The sequence below is a fragment of the Sphaeramia orbicularis genome, chromosome 4, assembly GCF_902148855.1.
Source record: "Sphaeramia orbicularis chromosome 4, fSphaOr1.1, whole genome shotgun sequence".
NCBI lineage: Eukaryota > Metazoa > Chordata > Actinopteri > Kurtiformes > Apogonidae > Sphaeramia > Sphaeramia orbicularis.
Genome location: NC_043960.1, coordinates 40,583,738 through 40,605,343, shown reverse-complemented (window position 1 = coordinate 40,605,343; position 21,606 = coordinate 40,583,738). Strand labels below are relative to the sequence as shown.

The 21,606-nt window shown below is 37.5% G+C and overlaps 2 protein-coding genes across 2 annotated transcripts; one reads left to right on the top strand and one right to left on the bottom strand.

Annotated features, from left to right (window-relative positions):
- The first annotated feature begins 14,031 nt into the window (after positions 1 to 14,031).
- On the top strand, positions 14,032 to 15,699 carry nr2c2ap (nuclear receptor 2C2-associated protein). Its single transcript, XM_030131799.1, has 5 exons — positions 14,032 to 14,099; positions 14,175 to 14,265; positions 14,366 to 14,471; positions 14,564 to 14,631; positions 15,139 to 15,699. Exons 1-5 carry the CDS (start codon positions 14,062 to 14,064, stop codon positions 15,259 to 15,261), a joined length of 426 nt encoding a protein of 141 aa, XP_029987659.1. The 5' UTR covers positions 14,032 to 14,061; the 3' UTR covers positions 15,262 to 15,699.
- On the bottom strand, positions 15,444 to 21,598 carry rfxank (regulatory factor X-associated ankyrin-containing protein). The gene is made up of 9 exons (XM_030131798.1): positions 21,342 to 21,598; positions 21,125 to 21,229; positions 20,858 to 20,959; positions 16,808 to 16,873; positions 16,624 to 16,724; positions 16,411 to 16,536; positions 16,186 to 16,252; positions 16,007 to 16,087; positions 15,444 to 15,903 (listed from the first exon to the last, which is right to left on the bottom strand). Exons 2-9 carry the CDS (start codon positions 21,225 to 21,227, stop codon positions 15,851 to 15,853), a joined length of 699 nt encoding a protein of 232 aa, XP_029987658.1. The 5' UTR covers positions 21,228 to 21,229; positions 21,342 to 21,598; the 3' UTR covers positions 15,444 to 15,850.
- Positions 21,599 to 21,606: the final 8 nt, after the last annotated feature.

Here is a 21,606-nt window from a genome sequence, read left to right as displayed (position 1 = left end):
ACCAGAGAAGATACTGTTACAGTAGTCAACTCGACTAAAGATGAAGGCATGGACAAGTTTTTCAAGGTCTTGCTGCGACATCAGTCCTTTAATCCTAGAAATGTTCTTGAGGTGATAGTAAGCTGACTTTGTAATTGTTTGTATGTGGTTTTTAAAATTCAGGTCTGAATCCATGACAACACCCAAATTCCTGGCCTGGTCTGAAGTTTTTAACTGAAGTGACCATGAAGTCCATGCTGTTCTTCAAATTCACTGATGTTCTTCTATTTTTTGTGTCTGTTTATGCTGTTGTTACTGTTCTGTTTTTGCCTGTTGTTTGTTTCTGTTTCAGGGTCTGTCAGTGTTTGTTTGTGTATAACCTTGGCCTGTTCTTCCATCTGGTAATATCCATACAGTAATAAAAGAATTAAACCCAGCCAATAGGGGGAATGGATATAAGGTTCAAAACGCTCTTAGATCAAAACTATCAAGCAACTTATGGCACCAGTACATTCATATTGGAGGTCAAATTGCTGAACAGGAAAGGATAAAATAAATAAATAAATATATACATAAATAAACATATAAATACATAAAAAGGAATAAAAAAGGAACATGTCTGAAAATGAAATAATTAGACTAGAATAGATTATTTAAAAATACATGAACGCTTGCCAGATGACTTGAACAGCTCTATTTAGAAAGAAAAAATAATTATATTAGAATGATTCAGGGTTTTTTAGGTGTGCATTACTCTTCTGAAATGATTTTATGAGCAAATTAGAAAGTTTCATACATTGGTTGATTGGTTGATGATGACACTGTGGACACGTTTCAGTTCCTGGGCAACAGCATCATCCTGACCACAATCTACTGTGAGTTCTTCAGTCCTGGTCTGTATTTGTTTGTATGTTCTGTTATTTTTCTACCCAAACAACGCTACAGTATGTTTTCTACATAATTCTGACGGCAGGTGGGTCTAAATCCCCTGGACTGAGAACAATCCTAGAGTTTTATTATACTCCAACCATCCGTCAATGTCTCAGTATTTGGAACGTGAAAACATTCAAGTACACCTTTGCATTGCCTGGAAGAAGACCAGAAAATGAACGAGAAAATGAGCTCCCTCAGTGTTCACGCAAACAAAGCTACAGACAAGGAATCAAATCCAACGCTCCCTCATTGTGAGTGAATAAATTACAAGTGATTGTGCTTTGTAATGAAGGCAGCGGAGCATATTGTGCAAATGCTCTGCTTTTTAATGATTTAATTAAAGAACCTCACTCAAACTGGAGCAGAAAATTTCAGCACGGAGATGAGCGAGAGGAGCTCTGCCAGAAAATGGCACCGCGACTCAAAATCCTGCGTTAATTGCGCCAGCAGTGAGACAGATGTGCCTCACGTTTCTGCCCATTTCCTGCTTTATTAAAATTAGTTGGACCCCAAAGAATGCCAAATGTTGTCTTCCTAAACTAAATGATTTACTGCCTCTGAGCACTATCATGTCATTCTAATTTCCGGCAAATTTTACCCAATTTTAAGAAGATGCTGTCTGTGGCTTTAAGCAGCTGGGCTTGTATTTAATCATTAACTAAAGCTTTCATCAACAACAGATTTGTCCCCTAATGACAGATTTAATGGGTATGAAACCACTACCAGTTCCAAATATTTTTTCGGCCGCTTTAATATACACTGTAAGCCTGGACTCTGTATTTACTAAAATGCTTTAATTACAATGTACTTAAATGATTTAAGTTTTATTACATTACTATAAAATGTTAAGTATATTCTACTAATTTGTAGACATAGTCGAAAGTACAAAAAAGTTTAAGCTGAATGGATTTAAATCACTACGTTTAAGTCATGACCACACCTTTTTATCTCTGCATTGCATTGTAGGTATTGGGCATGTTGTTGAAAATGTGTTATTTTTATGTGCAGGGGTTCAGCGGGGTTGTGGTGTTAGTGTTAATTTTGACTTAATGTGTGTATGGCAATGTTTATTGGCCTTTTTGTGTTTGCTTTTGTACACTAATTGCCAAAAGTATTGGCTCACCCATCCAAATAATCAGAATCAGGTGTTCCAATCACTTCCATGGCCACAGGTGTATAAAATCAAGCACCTCGGCATGCAGACTGCTTTTACAAACATTTGTGAAAGAATGGGTCGCTCTCAGGAGCTCAGTGAATTCCAGCGTGGAACTGTGATAGGATGCCACCTGTGCAACAAATCCAGTTGTGAAATTTCCTGGCTCCTAAATATTCCACAGTCAACTGTCAGCTGTATTATAAGAAAGTGGAAGTGTTTGGGAACGACAGCAACTCAGCCACGAAGTGGTAGGCCACGTAAACTGACGGAGCGGGGTCAGCGGATGCTGAGGCGCGTAGTGCGAAGAGGTCGCCAACTTTCTGCAGAGTCAATCGCTACAGACCTCCAAACTTCATGTGGCCTTCAGATTAGCTCCAGAACAATGCGCAGAGAGCTTCATGGAATGGGTTTCCATGGCCGAGCAGCTGCATCCAAGCCATACATCACCAAGTGCAATGCAAAGCGCCGGATGCAGTGGTGTAAAGCACGCCGCCACTGGACTCCAGAGCAGTGGAGGCGCCTTCTCTGGAGTGAAGAATCACGCCTCTCCATCTGGCAATCTGATGGACAGGTCTGAGTTTGGTGGTCGCCAGGAGAACGATACTTGTCGGACCGCATTGTGCCAAGTGTAAAGTTTGGTGGAGGGGGGATTATGGTGTGGGGTTGTTTTTCAGGAGCTGGGCTTGGCCCCTTAGTTCCAGTGAAAGGAACTGTGAATGCTTCAGCATACCAAGACATTTTGGACAATTCCATGCTCCCAACTTTGTGGGAACAGTTTGGAGCTGGCCCCTTCCTCTTCCAACATGACTGTGCACCAGTGCACAAAGCAAGGTCCTTAAAGACATGGATGACAGAGTCTGGTGTGGATGAACTGGACTGGCCTGCACAGAGTCCTGACCTCAACCCCATAGAACACCTTTGGGATGAATTAGAGCGGAGACTGAGAGCCAGGCCTTCTGTCCAACATCAGTGTGTGACCTCACAAATGCGCTTCTGGAAGAATGGTCAAAATTCCCATGAACACACTCCTAAACCTTGTGGACAGCCTTCCCAGAAGAGTTGAAGCTGTTAGAGCTGCAAAGGGTGGACCCACGTCATATTGAACCCCATAGACTAGGAATGGGATGTCACTTAAATTCATATGCGAGTCAAGGCAGGTGAGCAAATACTTTTGGCAATATAGTGTATTTTTGTAGAGCTGCACCATGAGTGAGAGCCATAGGCCTCATGTCTCATGTGAATCTTTATACCTTGCCAAATTAAAAGCACTTCCTGTACTGACAAATTACACTGAGCTAACTTCCTGCATAACTTCTGTCCACGCAACAATATATTAAGTTGAGTAATTATACAAAGCAATTTATATTGCAAAAGATTTTAATTTAAATCAACTTGTAATTGAGTACAATGAACTGTTGATGTTAAGACTAATGATTATACAAAGCAATTGACACTGCAACTGATTTTAAGTTAAATTAACTTGGCATTTAGTGTGTTGTACTTAAAATAGCAATCCCATTCAAATAAAGCATTTAAGTTTAATACACTCAAGTTTTCATTATTCATTACTCAAATTTTTTAAGTAAACTCAACTTATCCGGTCTAACAGCGTACACCATACGACTACAGCTCCAATTTTCCAACAAACTGACTGAGTTTCTACCTCGCAGGCACACTTCTTCTTAACCACATTAAACTAGAGGAAAGTTCAGTAAAGTCACAGAGGCAGTGCTATCAGTTTGCCATGAAGACCAAAGAGGGGTGGCTCGGTGGGTTTTATTGTTTCTCCAGCGCTGTGTCCCTTCGCTGACAGCAACACATGCATTAATCACCCAGCTCATTAAGACAAACTGCACAAGTGCCCACAGCTCATAAACTCTGGAATAGACCACAGTGACTGTTTTCACCACCTGAAGCACTGCTTATTTACATCTCAATACAGTCAGTTCGCCCGTGCTCTCATTTCAGATGGGAGACAGTGGTAACTTTTTAATCACCATCTTCTTTATTCATACCATTAAAATAAACTTCCTACTCACAAATGTTCTGAAATTATTACTTTTCCCCATGCCGAAGAACAATGGTGCCATGCTAGTCAATAAGTCATGTCATTAATGAACTGCATACAATCCTAACTTTACCTCTGTGAAGAAAACGAAGTTTACAATAGGACCAGTGACAACAGAAGAGCAAACAATGGAGATGTGGGTGACAAAGAGGTTTTTTCTTTTACAAATACTGAGGAAAAATAAGCCCAAGCGTAGTGACTCTGACTGCCATCAAGGCTAAATATGTAGGTTTCCTGAAGGTGATGCGTAAATTCTTACAATTTCCAGGAACTGAAAGGAAAAACAGATGAGATGAACAAAGGCACAACTCCAACATTGTATGAGCCAAGGTCTCCACGTCATCAGGTTATCTAACTTTTTAATTGTCACAGTGAGGGGATGAAATAGTTTTATGTTCACTCAGGACCTCATGACTGCAGCAAAATGGTGCAAGTGTAATCTATTACTGATGAGTCTAAATATTTCAGGATCTTGCTTATTTGTTTCTAATAAAACTGACTAACATTCATTTGAAAGGAGGTGAAAGTATGCAGAGGATGGGAAAGGTAAAATATTTTGTCTAAGATGACTTTAACCCATAAAGAGCCAAACATCCACCATAAGTATTTACTGATCTAAACTGTTTAATACATGTTGATCCATTTATCCTATCAATACATATAAATAATTAGTGTAAAATACAGTTTGTCGTCTTTTCATGGCCATCAGATATGACCCCTGTAAAACCCATGAAGTTGTATCAATGACAGTGGATGGAGACACTTGTTTTTAATTCAGTTAATGATATATTTGCTGAAAAAGCCACTTTTTCTTCAGTTTTCTGTTTTTGATATAATAACCCTCAACTTTAATCTGAGCTTTTACGAACATCTACATGATCAGTAAATTAAATATAGGAAAATACATGATTTTCACTGAAAAATCCAAAATACAGGGAATAATATTATCATAAATGGTGATAAATCACTTAAGAATAATTACATATAAAGAAATTTAATTTGAGAACTGCCACAAAAGTAACACTGGGTCTTTATGGGTTAATTAAAATCTTTGCATCTAGGTCAGCTAGACAGGTAAAGAGTCAGACTAACACAGATTTCACAACTGTCTTATTGGACATTTAACAAACAGTCAGAACATGACTCAGAAAGTGACTAATTAGAAGCTTCTCAGCTGGAATTACAAATGTGGAGGGAAAATAATAATTCAAAAATGTGTGTGTTTTCCCATCAATGATACGGATTCTGAAGCTCAGCCATGGACACGGTCTTAAAATGATCTGAAAATATTGTGTTAAGTACAATCTCACTTAAACATGCAGCCAGTGATGCAAATTAATTTGAGAGGAACTTGGAGAGTGCTGTTTACATTACAATGTACACTGATGAAAATGAAAGGAACTGGCATTTTTAAAAAAGCTAAGGCCAGAACAAATTTAAAAAAAGCAGATGCATTTCTGTTAGAGGGGTTAACCTTTGGAATGGCCTGGAAGATCGACTAAAACAGTCTAAAACTTTTAAAAAGATGTACAAATGTACTATTCAAAAATATAGAGCTCAGGATTGACTAAAGAAATTACTTAAATTGTTTAAAAGACTAGGATCAGTATTGGTAGTTGAGAAAAGAACATGATTTACCTGAATTGAAGTATTCCAGGGTTCTCACTAGGATTTTTTCACAGCGTAGGTTTTGTATGTATGTTGCAGTTTTACAGTGAAGTCTCGAGTAAAAGCTTTGGAGAGAAGTTTTCGCCGTCCGGCTTTTCTTGAGAAACCTGCTATCTATCTGCCGAGCTAGCCACTATACACACAAGCAGTGGCAGAATACACACAAAAAAACACCGCTACGCTGGTTGAAAGACAGCGTCGCGGGTCAAATCTCAGCGTCGGGGCCCCCCAGGGACAGCATCGGGGACCCTGACGTTCAATGACGCTAGCGAGAACCCTGGTATTCTCTTCTGTTGTAGCAATGATTACATTGAAAATTGTTTGTTTTCTTGCAGAAACATTGTGTTAATTTTAAATAGGGTTAGGCAAAATAAGTCTTAACTTCAGCCTAAATCCTTTCGGTCGCATTGTATATGGAACTATGGATATGTTGTTTTTGTTTGTTGTTCAAAGTAATTAACGACTGAATAAACTACTACTACTAAACTAGCCACACAAACCACATTTTACGAAATAAAAGTGTCTGTGCATGCCTGTGCGCAAAAAATGCAGATCCAGACCCAGAACCAGCAGCCTCTGAAACCAGAATAATCTTTGTCTTTTGCAAAACGTAAAACATTATTTCCACAGACCTGACATCCCATAGAAAGCAAACACGTTTTTAGGCCGTAAGATGCTCTGTGTGTTTATTACAGTGACAGGAAATGGTCGGTTCTTACTTCCACTCTGCTCAAAGTCTCCATTCCAGATCTTCCATCAAACATCCATTTTCTTCTGGGATGAAAAATAACGTCAGGACTGAGTACTGGAGGAGGAAGAAGTTCAAGTTCAGTACCATTGTAACACTGGCTGGAGTACTAAAGCATGTTCATAAAGTCTCTTTATAATTTAACAAATGTATTACAAAAGCAAATGAATAGACAAATCTGTGGAAATTATTATAACATGAAAAGTAGATACTGAAGTTTTTTTCCCTCATTTAATTCACCTCTATATGGACACCATTAGTTGTATGAAGCACATCCAGATGGTACTGGATTTGTTTCCATGTTGGTTGTATCATAAACTCATCAGTGATCTTTTACTTCAGGTCGTCGATCTCCTGCATCTTTATTTGATACACAATATCTTTAACATAACCCCGTAGAAAGAAATCCAGGGCAGTGATATCTGGTGAAGGAGGTGTCCAGGGAATTGGGCCATCTCTTCCAATCCACCGGTCTGGAAATGTTTGATTTAGGAACCCACCAACATGCAGTCCCCAGTGTGGTGGTGCACCATCTACCTGGAAAACGGTGGTTGGTTGAAGGTCATCCAGTTGTGGTGCCACATATTCAGTCCAAACGTCCAGATAAACTAATTGTACTAACTGAGGGGTTTATTTAACAGAACCTATATCATCAACAGAGGACCTGAAATACACAAATGTAGTGTGATTAAAAACTTTGATAACCACTGAGTACATAGAACAAATCTGATTAACATATTTCATTAATTGCTTATGTAACACATTTTTAAAAATTTTAAGGAGACTGCGAACACCCTGTAGAATAGGGAAACTTAATAATTTCACATCTGATTTCTTGATTATTTCGAGTGTAATGTTGAGTCATATATATTCATTTAGTCATTTATGTAATTAGGCTATTACTTTGACTTATTTGTTCACTTCAGAAGTTATTAGTTTACAAAAAAAAAAAAAAAAAAAAATTTTTCCGTAATATCTGCTAATAAATCAGCGTTTGGCTCTTTCCTCTCCTAACTTCAGCCTTTAAACATCTAAACATCTACTATTGGCAGACTCTCCTTTTACATCCTTGCACCTGACAGTCTGCAGGTTACATGTGCAGGCTCCGTTACTATGGTGATACACACAGTGTGAAAAGCGAGTCACTGTGGTGAGACCAAAAAGCCAGCCAGGGTTAAGTCCAAAGTTAGTTTGCTAACCACTAATCCTGCCACATGGGACATGACCCAGAAACAGAGGTGACAAAAACTCAGAGCAACAGCAGCGGTTGCAGTGAAAGTGTGAGAAGACGGAGACAGATTTAAATCATATCAGTGGTAGAGTGAAGATAATCCTCTAACAAGCTCAGCCAGCAAGGATACCAAGAAAACCATGAAAAAAACTGAGCTGACAATGATCTGAGATGTACAGTAGGGTTACACTCCATCACTGTCATTAGCAACTGAGAAATGGAGTCTTTGTTTTTCCTAATAAATCAATTAAATATTCTATTCTCTCTAGACTATGTGACAAAAAAGTAGCAGAAAATTGGACAAATCATCATAAATGAGACGCAAAATTTATCATGAACAAAACAGTTGCTAATTATATTTTTTCAGTCAACTAATTGGTTAACTGATTCCAGCTCATAACTAGTGATAAACCAATTAATCTGCCATTTTGAGATAATCAGGATTATTTCCCAGCATTGGCTGCCAATTATTTGACAGGAGACGGTAAACAGAATAGGAAAGCAGTCCCATCCCCAGTGCACACAGACATTATCAGGGTGGTTGCTGTGGAATGGTATTAGTGTTGCCTGTTTTATTTTCTCCATCAAGGAGGGTCTGTGATTCTCGTATTTCTCTGTAAGCTCATGCATCGCTGTGTCTGTCGGGAGGATTGTGCAAAAACTACTGCACTAGTTTCCATGGAACTTGGTGGAAAGGTAGGCCAAGGACTAAGAACAAACCCCTTATATTCTGAAGCGGATCCATACAAAGGGGTGGAGACAGGGATTTTTTTTTCTTTTTCTTTAACACTGGAGAGCCCAGGGCAAATTAAATAAAAAAAATAAACTAAAGATGTACTGGCAAGATGTACTGTTCCACTGCAATATCATCACACAGCAGCAGAGATACTTTCCACTATGAACTAAAAGATGTTGTCAAAATAATCACCACAATTTCTTGTCTTCCCTCTAATGTCTGATGACCTGTCTTCTCTAATACAGCTATTTGTCCAACTAGGTATTTGGTATACCTCAATTTAAGAAAATTTCAAACTTCATTTCACAAAATGTCTTTGTACAAACTAAAACACAAAAATGACAACAACAGCTTCAAACACCTGGACAAACCATTGTTTTAGCAGACTTTAAACCAGGGACCTCAGGTATTATCTACATATTATGCAAATGTGAAGCAAATAGCTAAAAACCTAACTTGAAAGTGTTTGGGATGCTGAAGTGTATTCTGTATATTTTAAAGATTTTGCCAGAAAAGTGTCTCATTTGTCCATGTTAACAGTTTACTGCAGGTAATACTCTGACTTATACACCTATACATATACACTTACATGATCTATAGTCGCGGAAAAAAATATTAGACCATCAAAAGTCACCAAAAACAATGGTTATGCAATCAAGTACTAACTCCTGTGTGTATCATATGACTAAAACACACATAAAAGAAGACATGGAATGCTTAAAAGCAGTGTTTCTGGCAGTACAATGCCATAGCTATTGATGGAAGAACTTAAGTGATTTTGGTTATTATCAAGAAAACATGGAAAATGGCTAGATATCAGCTCTGAAATTAAACTCTTATGAGCTATTTTTGTTGTTATAATAAATTTGTCCAAACAAATGTACCTTCAGTTGTACCAGACATTAACTCTTCAAAACCTGACGTGTCATCGCTGACACACCTTGCGCGTACGCAGTTTGGATGGCTGTAACTCTTTCACTGTTTGTGCAACTGGAAAAATTCTAATGGTTTCTGAAACCTGAGATATTGTGCTTTTTAAGTTTTATTGGGTCATTACGGTAATTTCACTCCTGACTGTACAAGAAGCTGGAGAAGAAGCCATTTCATCAGTATTATAACATGCAGTAAATTGTAAATGACTGCCAGATTTTGAAAGACCCGGAAAAAATAAGTGCTCTGGAAAAATGGGCAACATGACTTACTCACAGCATATTTTCTAACCTTTTAGCTTGTCAAAATAACAAAAAAAAGTCCAGGCAGACCATTTTAGGCTTAGGGTTTAAAGGGTTAAAATGAACAAGAAATTTAAGAAAACAAGGGTGGTCGAATATTTTTTTCCGGGACTGTATGTTTGATGTTTCAGGTGGAGGTTCCGTACAAAAAAAAAAAAAAAATCATAGAGGTGTAATGTCATCACTCTCTAATGTCTTTGTTCTTCTGTCCACAAAAATACATACAAACTAGAATTTCTAAAAAAAACAAAAAAAAACAAAAAACAAAACACTTTAGTGTGTGAACAATAGGCCTAATAGAGTTAAATGTTAATTTTACAAAATATCCATATTAGTCTAGACAAAGGAGTCAAACCTAATTGCTTGTTCCACACAGAATAGAATAGAATAGAATAGAATAGAATAGAATAGAATAGAATAGAATAGAATAGAACATTAGAAGCACTCGGAGAGCGCAGACCTCCACCAAGGTAGATCAGTGCCCCAGATTTGGATGAAAATTTCAGGAAATGTTGATACTGGCACAAGGAACAAATGATTAAATTTTGGTGGTGATCGGGGGTGGGGGGCACTGATTTGCCTTGGCGGAGGTCTGCGCTGTCTTTTCTAGAAAAGCATTCGTAGAGCGCAGAAATCCACCAAGGCAAATCAGTGCCCCCCACCCTGATCACCACCAAAATTTAATCATTTGTTCCTTGTGCCAGTACCAATATTTCCTGAAATTTTCATCCAAATTCATTCGTACCTTTTTGAGTTATCTTGCACACAGACAGACAGACAGACAAACCAACGCCGACAAAAATATAACCTCCTTGGTGGAGGTAAGAATAGAATAGAATAGAATAGAATAGAATAGAATAGAATAGAATAGAATAGAAGCAAAGCTACACTTCCACCATGATAGACTGAAAATTATTGTCATCATCAATGAGATACAGCTCTTCGATTGAGTCTGTGTCCCAGTGCAGTAGATCTTTGTATTTTACTTTATGACTCTAACTCTTTCATGCCCCATATTCAACAACTAGTTGAAAAAAAGAAGGCTAAAAGGAGACTACAACATTTATGTCTGTACTTGTCTATGGTGATGTAATATACATGTGTACATCCTTTCAAAGAACACTGTTTAACACGAAGCTTTATTCTAAAACTTTAAAGCCTTCATCACTGTTGATTGTATACTCATGTTGAATTTCATTTTTGATGTAAAATCTGGAATGACAAATAAAGCCTGTCTCTGTCTCTGTCTAATAGTGGGCCTCGTCCACATGCAGACTGAAACATTGGCGTGTTCTCATCCATAAATGTATCCTAAATCTGTTTCCATTGAGTCTTCAAAACTAAAGCACAGGTGGTTACAGTCTAGTCTGAGGATTTGCTCCTTCTGTCTGTTCCAAAGGTGAGCTCTAGTGAGCAGGAAAAAGGCCTTTAAATATGCCGCACCCTCTGCTTGGAATCAATTGCAAAATGACCTGAAACTTAGGGAGCTGCTTTCATTGAACATTTTAAAGGGATTTTAAAAGACAAATGACATTGAGGCAAAATCCTCTAGTTGTAGATATTTTGCCTAAGGAATTTTCCATTTAAACTGGTCTGTTGCATATATTTTCTGCTTGTCTTATATCCTATATGATGTCTGTGTATATGCATTTCTGGTTGCTACCCTGTCTGCAACCTGATTATTGTGTTGCTGCCTATCTTGGCCAGGATGCTGTTGTAAGAGACTTTTAACCAAAATGAGTCTTTCCTGATAAAATAAAGGTTAAATTGAGAAATAAAAATAAAAAACAAATAGATGTTGGGTTTTTGCCATTAATTTAAATGTGTCGAAACACTGAATGGTAGCATTTGATGCTTCACAGCTTTGTCACAGTGGTCCGATAATTGTTTCCACAATTTTAAGCTCAGTTCAGCTGTTGTATTTTTTATTAGATTCTAAAAAAAAAACACTCCTGATATTGGCCATTGTAAAGCTGTATAATAACAGTAACAGGCTCATTGGACTGAAAAACATCCTTTGTGGGCTCCTTGCAGCCCACCTTGGCACCATCAGTTGCCTATTTGGATCTTTATGGAGCCAGTGGACAATTATGCGCTCCCATGCCAGCTCATCACAAACTCACGCGAGACATACGTGGGCGGGTGCAGATCCAAAATGGCTACAGGCCAGGAAATTATTTTTAACAGGCAAATATCTGAGTACCTGGCAGATTAACCCTTTAAACCCTAAGCCTAAAATGATCTGCCTGGAGTTTTTTTCTTATTTGGACTAGAAAAAGGTTACAAAATATGCTGTAAGTGAGTCAGTTTGCCCTTTTTTCCAGAGCACTGTTTCCCCAGATCTTTTAGTATCTAGTAATCATTTACAATTTACTGCATGTTATAATACTGCTAAAACAGCTTCTTCTCCAGCTTCTAGCAAAATTCCTGTAATGACCCAATAAAGCCTATAAAGTGCAACATCTCAGGTTTCAGAAACCCTTGGAATTTTTCCAATTGCACAAACAGTGAAAGAGTTACAGCCATCCAAACAGTATATACACAGGGTGTGTCAGCGATGACACGTCAGGTTTTAAAGAGTTAATTGATGAGCCTGCTTTTCTGGCAAACAGTACATGCGACAAAACTATACATTGCATCCATTTACAGATATGAGACTGCAAAGGTATTTACATTTTACACTTAATTTGAGGAATGCAGCTGAGAGCCTGCTGCAGTATCAACCAACATTGTAATAGAGTAAGGGCAAGCCTCACAAAGTCAAGTGTGTGTGAGATTGGTGCAGGTTGTTGGCCGGGTGGGGGTGTGAGTGGGGGTGGGGGGGTGGGGGGGGGCAAACCTTACAATTCAGCCTCCCAAGCCCCTGCGCAATTTTCACGGAGGCTGGGTTTCATCAGGTTTTGTATTTCAGACCTATTGATTATCTGCAGTGAAGGGGGCACTGTGACAAAACCTCAGCAGGAGTTCTCCATCTGCAATGAGCCATGTGCCAAATAAGACTCTATCCCTCACAAACACACACACACACACACACACACACACACACACCTTGCTATGTTATTGCTTCTTTCAAGACTATGATATGCATATATATACACAGGGTGGGGAAGCAAACTTTACAATAATTTGAGGCAGGGATTGAAAGACAGTGTATGACCAATTAGTTTATATAAAGTCATGAGAATTTATTTGCCACAAGAAAATTTACATAATAGAAAATGTTTTTATTCTGTGTGTCCTCCTTCTTTCTCAATAACTGCCTTCACACGCTTCCTGAAACTTGCGCAAGTGTTCCTCAAATATTCGGGTGACAACTTCTCCCATTCTTCTTTAATAGTATCTTCCAGACTTTCTCGTAATAGTTTTGCTCATAGTCATTCTCTTCTTTACATTATAAACAGTCTTTATGGACACTCCAACTATTTTTGAAATCTCCTTTGGTGTGACGAGTGCATTCAGCAAATCACACACTCTTTGACGTTTGCTTTCCTGATTACTCATATGGGCAAAAGTTTCTGAAAAGGTATGGATAATAGTGTTAGGTATGATTATGACATCAACATATGTTTGGTTTCAAAACAACTGACGTAGTGCCTGCTGCGAAAAAACAACTAAATGTTCATTGTAAATTTTGCTTCCCCACCCTGTATCTATCTATCGATCGATCGATCGATCGATCGATCGATCGATAGATAGATATAAAAGAATGTGCTCACTAGTAAAAGCAGTAAAAACTCATGCTGGTATTGGTTCCTTTATAGGCTTATCCAGTCTGCCTTGATAAACTAACAAAGAACTTTACAACAAAACCTATTTTATGTCTTATCTATGATGCTGTTTTTTCTGTGTTCTTGTGCATGTTTCCTATGGTGGATGCAATTGTAGCTGATTGATTCAGCTTTTGTGAGTCCCAGTGCCTGTTGTCTTGCCTTCCTAATCGATTCTTATCTCCCTGACCTTTGAGTCTTCTGCAGACAACAGTGTGACCTGCAGCTACAAATAAAGACAAAGAAAGCAGTTTGTTTCAGAAATACCGCACACACTTGAGGTTCTGGATTCAATTTGATGTTTCTGCTCTTAAATATTAATAAACCGCCGCATGGGGCTCACGTAAAAAGGAAAATATACTACCTGTTTTAGTGTTTTGCATGATTTCCACTTACAATACCTTTTTAACAGTACATGACTTCCATCTAGCGGCGGAAAAAATACTAACAGTCGTCAATGATAATGATGATGTCGTCACTGTCGTAAATACGTCGCGCCTTACAGGACGACTTTACGGCACACTGTCACTTAAAACAACTAGCATGGCTTCTTCATTGATATGCGGCGAAACACAGAGCAGGTACAGAAAACTGTTATTAAAGAAAGTCATCTTTTATACTGTTTTCTACTAATGGGCCGTAATAATACATTTCAGGGTGAGTTCAGTCCTTAACAGAGATGTGAAGCAGTTTGGAAAGAAGTACATGTTTGACAGCAGTGAGGAGACATGTTGGAACTCAGACCAGGTAAACCTAAAACAAGTAGCACTCTGTACATAAAATTAAACAATGACAGTTCTACTACCGGACATTATGTGTTTGATCGTCACCTCTATCTCTTTGACAGGGTGAATGTCAGTGGGTGAGTCTGGAGTTCCCCCAGTCTGTCAGGGTGTCAGAGTTAAAGGTCCAGTTTCAAGGAGGCTTTTCTGCCAAAACGTGCAGAATAGAAGGTATGTGACACTCCTAAACTACGCATATTACGCATGTTAGAAAATAAATGTGACAAATAGGACAAAACATACTATGGTTGTGCCTTCTGCAGGCTGCCCAAAAGGTGGAGACTTCGCAGAGATTTGCCTTTTTTACCCAGAGGACAACAACTCTTTGCAGATATCCTTCATTCCTACTCTGCTGGATTTGTCAGAGGAAGCTTGATCAGTTTTGTGTGTAAAGACAAGCATAAAGATTAGGGTAGAGTATCATTAAAAAAAAAAAAAAAAAAAAAAAAACACCAATCTTAGCAGTGTCACAATTTCATCCTCATTTAAGTTGCTGTTAATAGGTAAGGAAATAGGTTGCCGTATGTTATTTAAAGTTTTTATTGTGCTTTAATCTAAATTTTCAAATTTAGAAAAGGTGACATATTCTAATTATGTGTTGGCCTTCAAAAGCTTTTAAAGATTTCCAAAGATACAAAATCTTTTACCATATTTATCTATTAAATATTTCCTGAGTCTATACTAGAGTTATTTTTTGGTACCTCACCTACCTATATCTGCCATTTCAGGGGAAAAAAAAAAATTCTGTTCGTACTGAATTCTAGGTGGCTCATAAGAAGGAACAGAAAATGTTGATATGAACTTGCGGTGCTTATCTTGTTCTTAACTCCACACCCACAGCTTTCTCATACAGGAGGCCTCTGCAGTGGACAAAGTAAAAATAATGTTTGAGAATAGTGCCGACTTTTTTGGGAGGATTATTGTTTATTCTTTAGACGTCCTGGGGGAAAAAGCATCATGAGAGAGAGGAAGTTACCCTGAGCACAGTGCAGCGCATGGGATGTTGTGGTACCACACGTCTGTTTTGCCACCTCAGGAACTGATGTGAATGCAGCCTTTTTTGGTATGGACGTTCTTGGACATCTGTCCCACCATCTCACCACAAACACAAACTTCAGATTTAATACTGAATGAGAGGCTGGGTTGGGTTTAATTGTAGGTTTAATAAATTTCTTGGGATCATAAGAGCACTTGAAACAATACTCCACACACTCTCAATATATTCCTTGTGCCTTGAAGATAAAGCGCCATTCCATTGAAATATCCATATAAAAACCTTGTATGACAAATTTTACTCACAACTCCCGTATTTTAGAGCATGTCTGTACCACATTTGTTTTTGTACATTGATATGCATACAAACTAATGCATACAAATGAAATAAATGCAGTTTACTCAGTGTTAGTGTCTGTGCATATGTATTGACCTATTACAGTGACTTGTAACTGCAGCAGAGCTCTTAGTCATCTCATCACTGATGACGCCTGATGTAGGTCTACTATCAAACATGTCAGGTTGTCCTCTTCTTCTACTTATTAGTTGCTCTAGTGTCATGTTGGTGATTTGTAGAGTTTCAGGATATGGTCCTCCAACACTTTCTGGACTAGAAAAACAAGAGATGAGAGTGTTAATGCAGAACAGAGACAGAACACAACAATAACTGATAAAGAAAAGCAGCTTTTTCTTGAGTAGAAGTCATCACATACTTTTTTTGTGACCAAGAGCAACTGCTAAGGCCATTGGACTGTATCCTGAGTCAGACTCGATGGTCATGTCTGCTCCTTTCGCTGAAACACAACACAGTTATAACAGTTGGTAAAATAAGCTGATAGGGTTGGATTTTTAAGAATTTAGGATATCTTTATTGTATAGTTATGAAACATACCTAATAGTGCCTCTACACATTTGATATGATTTCCCCGTACAGCATAAAGAAGAGGAGTTCCACCATTCTGGCATTAAAATATAGTAATACTTATTAAAAACACAAGCAAGCCTTCAGATATATGTCAACGTTGAGCTGATTTTAAGTCAAATTCATAATGTGAGTTTGTTTTTCATTTTCATGGATGTGAAATGAAGGATGTGGTTAAAAAAGCCGTAACTGTACCCAGTCATAAGTGTTAATGTCTACTCCGTGCCTGAGAAGGGACTCAACGATGTCCACGTAGCCTCCAGAACTGGCTAGCGTTAGGGCACTCTCTCTCTCCCTCGCAATAGTTTTGGGGTCTGCACCCTAAAAGAGAAACCCCGTAAAGCAAGTTAGTGCTTGTGTAAGCTCTGTTTTGTCTCAAAACATTCGCAGCCATCGCGTGCTCCAGACCTTCTCCAAGAGAAAATCCACCACCGCCTTCTCTCCAAAGGCCGCTGCCCACATGAGAGGAGTGAAGCCCCGTTCGTCCTGTTTGCTGAGCAGTGAATTGTCTGGAAAATGACATGGTTTAACAACTTAAAATAGGACACAGTTATACTGGATAGTGGATGATGATGAGGTTGAAATTCCTCACCTTTACTCAGATGTGCAGCAACTTGTGAAACATCACCCTGAGCTGCCAGCTGGTGAATGGACAGAGCTAGTGATGAAAAAAGTTCAGTTAGAATTCTTGTTTTTATGACTTGCATTTTTTATTTCCTTTTTCCAAACATATCACATCATCACACATCAAGTACTAACATTAGAGCATTGGTAAATTACACTGGTCTATAATTTTTTAGAAATGATTTGCTTCAGAGATTAAATGTGCTAAACTTTATGTATTTTAATAAGATTAATTGGAAAATAAATGACAAAAGTGCCGGTTTGCTGATGTTTTCAAGGTATATGATTAAGTGTTATTACACATATATATTGGTTTATGTGCATTTATATAATAGTTTTATAAATCTTCCACTAAATAGAACCTGTAAAGTGAATGTATTCTAATGTGCAGACAGTGTTTTGAAGTAGATCTTGTAGCTCTGAGACAAATATTTCTTTTGAGTCAAACCCATTCTCTCATTAATTCTTGAATTTCACATTTTGACCCAAGGCTGTATCTTGGAAAGTTCAGCCAGCATTTTTTACTTGATTTTTCTTTATCAGTGACTCTCATGCGGTAAAATTTCACTACTTTTATTCTGGAAGCATTTTCCTTGTAGACCAGTGTTACCCACCCGTAACCAGAAGGGGTCTTCATATCAATATAGTGGCTTTTTATCCCGCACACATCAACTTTAAGTATCCATGTACAGGGGTTGGACAAAATAATGGAAACACCTTAAAAAATCAACAAAATATAATTTAATATGGTGTAGGTCCGCCTTTTGCGGCAATTACAGCCTCAATTCTCCGAGGTATTGATTCATACAACTTGTGAATTGTTTCCAAAGGAATTTTAAGCCATTCTTCAGTTAGAATACCCTCCAACTCTTTTAGAGACGATGGCGGTGGAAATCAACGTCTTACTTGAATCTCTAAAACTGACCATAAATGCTCAATAATGTTGAGGTCTGGGGACTGTGCCGGCCATATGAGATGCTCAACTTCATTAGAATGTTCCTCATGCCATTCTTTAACAGTTCTAGCTGTATGGATTGGGGCATTATCATCTTGAGGTGAAGGTGTTTCCATTATTTTGTCCAACCCCTGTACATACATAAGGTATCTGATCATTGTCTTTTTAGTGTGAATCCTCTTGGTCTTTAGGCCTTGAAATCTAAAGACTCCAGGTATTTGCTCCATTTCAAAAGATAATTTTCTGTCTTGTCCTGCATCCTATATGACATTCTTTCATATGCTGCTACTTTTCCCACTTCCATCACCCACCCCTGGAACAGAGTTTCTCCATATTTCTTCCAGTTCCTCATGATAATTTGTCGTCCAGTCAGAACAGTCTGTATCCAGTCTTTTAGTGGTTTGGGAAATGCAGACAGCACTTGAGGATCTCCTAATGTAAATACTTGGGGCATAACATAAATAGTCTTTTTAAAACATTAATAACATACCTCTAAATCTTCAACCAAAATAGCTCAATTTTAGGGCATATCCACAGCACATGCATCAATGTACCTTCATCTACACCGCACTTCGAACAGATATCTCATTCTTTTAAGCCCAGTCTGTACAGCCTACTTGGGGTAAAATAACAACCTGCAGGATCTTAAATTGAATACGTCTGACTCTCAGGTCCCTCGACATTATTTTAAAGTTGCGTTTAGTTAGAATTCTAAGACAATGAAATACTATGACCGATAAGAATTTGACACCAGCACAAAATTTGTTAGCTTTTGCAATGTTTTAACAGTTGTTTTTTTCTAATTGCTGGGGTGCAGTTTTTGAAACTACAGGCAATTTTTTTTCCCAAAAAATTAATACTCCAACCATGTATTTTACACCAATCCAGAAGAACATTAAATGGAACATATCTGTGTGCACTGCACTGCAGTTTGCAATTAGTATAAATAAAATTCTGTGATGCATAGTGGTAGGGATGTGCCTGAGTAATTGCTTAGTCCAAATGGAAAGTACAACATATTTTTTTATGATAGACTCATTTTTATTTGGTGGAGGTGGGAGGAAATGTGTTTTATTTATAGCTCCAATTCTGTCATAAATATTACTTCTGTGAGTGCTCTATATATTAAGTAAAATTTAAAAAAGTGTTCAAAAAGATTTAGAAAAGGAAATGGTAAACTTGTGGTTCACCCACTCCTTAGTACGTTTCATTATTACTATTTTGTTATTGTTGTTTAAGTGGACAGCACTTATTAACAAGTACATCATGACGGATCATCAAACCACCTTAAATCAGCTTGATTTTTGGACTTAAAAAAATAATTAAAATGTCCATCCCTAATATACAGTGAACACAAAAATGCACATATATCTAAATGTGTTAAGTATACAGAAGGTGTGTTTTCTTTTGTTTTTATTATTCAAAATGCTCCTAGAACAACTAAAGTGCAGCAGAAGAAACTGAAACTTTTTGTGTAAAAAAAACACATTTAAGAAGTAGGTAAAACCATAAAAACCATAAAACACATGACAATCAGATAACAAGAGACCAGTGTTTACATTTGTACCAATGTGTTATCAAAACTCTGCAAACTGTATTTCAGTGCATGCACTTTGTTCCAAATTACTTTTTCTTGACACTTAACTTTTCCAAAACAATTTATCACCATTTATTCATGACTGTATTTTGCATTTTTCTGTGCAAATCAAGTATTTTTCAATATTTAATTCACTGGTTATGTTTATGTTCATAAAAGCTCAGAGTAAATGCAAAAGTTATAGTGTCCTTTCAACAAAATACAACATTAACTAAACAGAAAAACAACCGTCTGCAAACACTGTCATTTGTCCAACTACATTCCAACTGAAAAAAGTATATAAAGACAGAACAATGAGATTATATGAACAGTTATAAGTTTCTACATTTTGCTTCAAATTTGTTTTTGCATCTTGTGACATACTTATTTACTTATTTTGGTCTGGAATTGTAACTGTTTTGTATCCTTTTGTCAGGTATATGTTTACCTATGTTTTGTTTGTTTTGTACTTCCTAGATATGCAGTTTTGCACTTGGTTTTGTTCTCATTGTGTATTATCTTTGGATGTATTTTGTTTTTTTTTGTCTGACTTTATACAATATGATTTTATAGCTAGTTGTGTATAGATAACCACTAAGGCTATTATTATTTAGAAGGGGGAAGGAAATATAAGATTTTCTTCATCCTGCTCCTTTTCAAGCATGGGTGTGTATATTTTTGTTCACCTGATGATTACACTGGTCTAAAATTTTTTAGAAATGATTTGCTTCAGAGATTAAATGTGCTAAATGTTACGTATTTTAATAAGATTAATTGGAAAATAAATGACAAAAGTGCCGGTTTGCCGATATTTTCAAGGTATATTATTAAGTGTTATTACACATATATATTGGTTTATGTACATTTATATAATAGTTTTATAAATTTTCCACTAAATAGAACCTGTAAAGTGAATGTATTCTAATGTGCAGACAGTGTTTTGAAGTAGATCTTGTAGCTCTGAGACAAATATTCCTTTTGAGTCAAACCCATTCTCTCGTTAATTCTTGAATTTCACATTTTGACCCAAGGCTGTATCTTGGAAAGTTCAGCCAACCAGCAATTTTTACATGATTTTTCTTTATCAGTGACTCTCATGTGGTAAAATTTCATTACTTTTATTCTTGAAGCATTTTCCTTGTAGACCAGTGTTATTGAATGTCTGTTTTTGAAATGCACAACAGTGAACAAAATGAAATGAAAACATGGTTTCAATGATGAATCAGTGTTGCAGAAGATGATGGTGTTTCCATGTTCACTATGGGGTCTCTGAACATCCAAATGGTCATAACTGATGCCAATGACAAGCTGATCTGCATTTTACTTAAATTATTTACATGTATTGATAAGATTAGAGGTCTTAAGTGATTGAATAGTTTAGATCAGTAGATGCTTTTGGTCGTTGGTGGCTGTTCAGGTGTAATGTTTTCAGAGATAGTGGTTGTTAGTGTTGAACTCAGGATAAAACCCATAACACCAGTACTTACAATCTAAAGTAGCAGGACGTACTGTAACTTCATTCCCACGTTGCTTGTTGGTCAGAGTGGTTGAATGTGTGAACAGACCATCTTCATCCACATCTGTGTTATCTGGAGACAACGGAACCACAGGAGATACAGGTAAATATTGACTGATCAACACAGAATTTCAAGTGTGAAAATTATGTAACTTCAGAAAATAAGACCACGTGTTAAAGAAAAGGTAATGTCTGAGTAACTTATGTCGATACAAATATACATAAAGTGCACAGGTACCATTGGACCGCTCATTATTCTTCTCCGATGGGCATGTTTTAGCGCTGGATGACTGAGTATTTGGCCGATCTGCAAACTCATCATCACCTCTGGCCTCCATCATCACTGCAATAAAAGCATTTAACGAACTATTAAATACGTGATAAAGCGGCAAAATGGCGTGACTAACATTCCCCAAAACACGTCTTACAAACCAATTATTGTTTTCTTTACTCACCACATCGAGCTTAATTTTATCGCTAACTTCCCTGTAGGAAAACTGAAAGTAAATTACTTCAGACCGCGGGATAGATCGTAATGGGCATCTACATGTGCCGAAAGGACCGGGTTTCTCATTTGACTCGCCAGTTTGTTAAACAAATCTTTTAACATAAAGTAAAAGACCACTGATTCACCCTGCGAATTACAGCGTTTATTACTGAACGGAGGAGAAGCGGACTGTTGTGTTCATTAGCGATGTTTCTACCCGGAATGTTGTGATG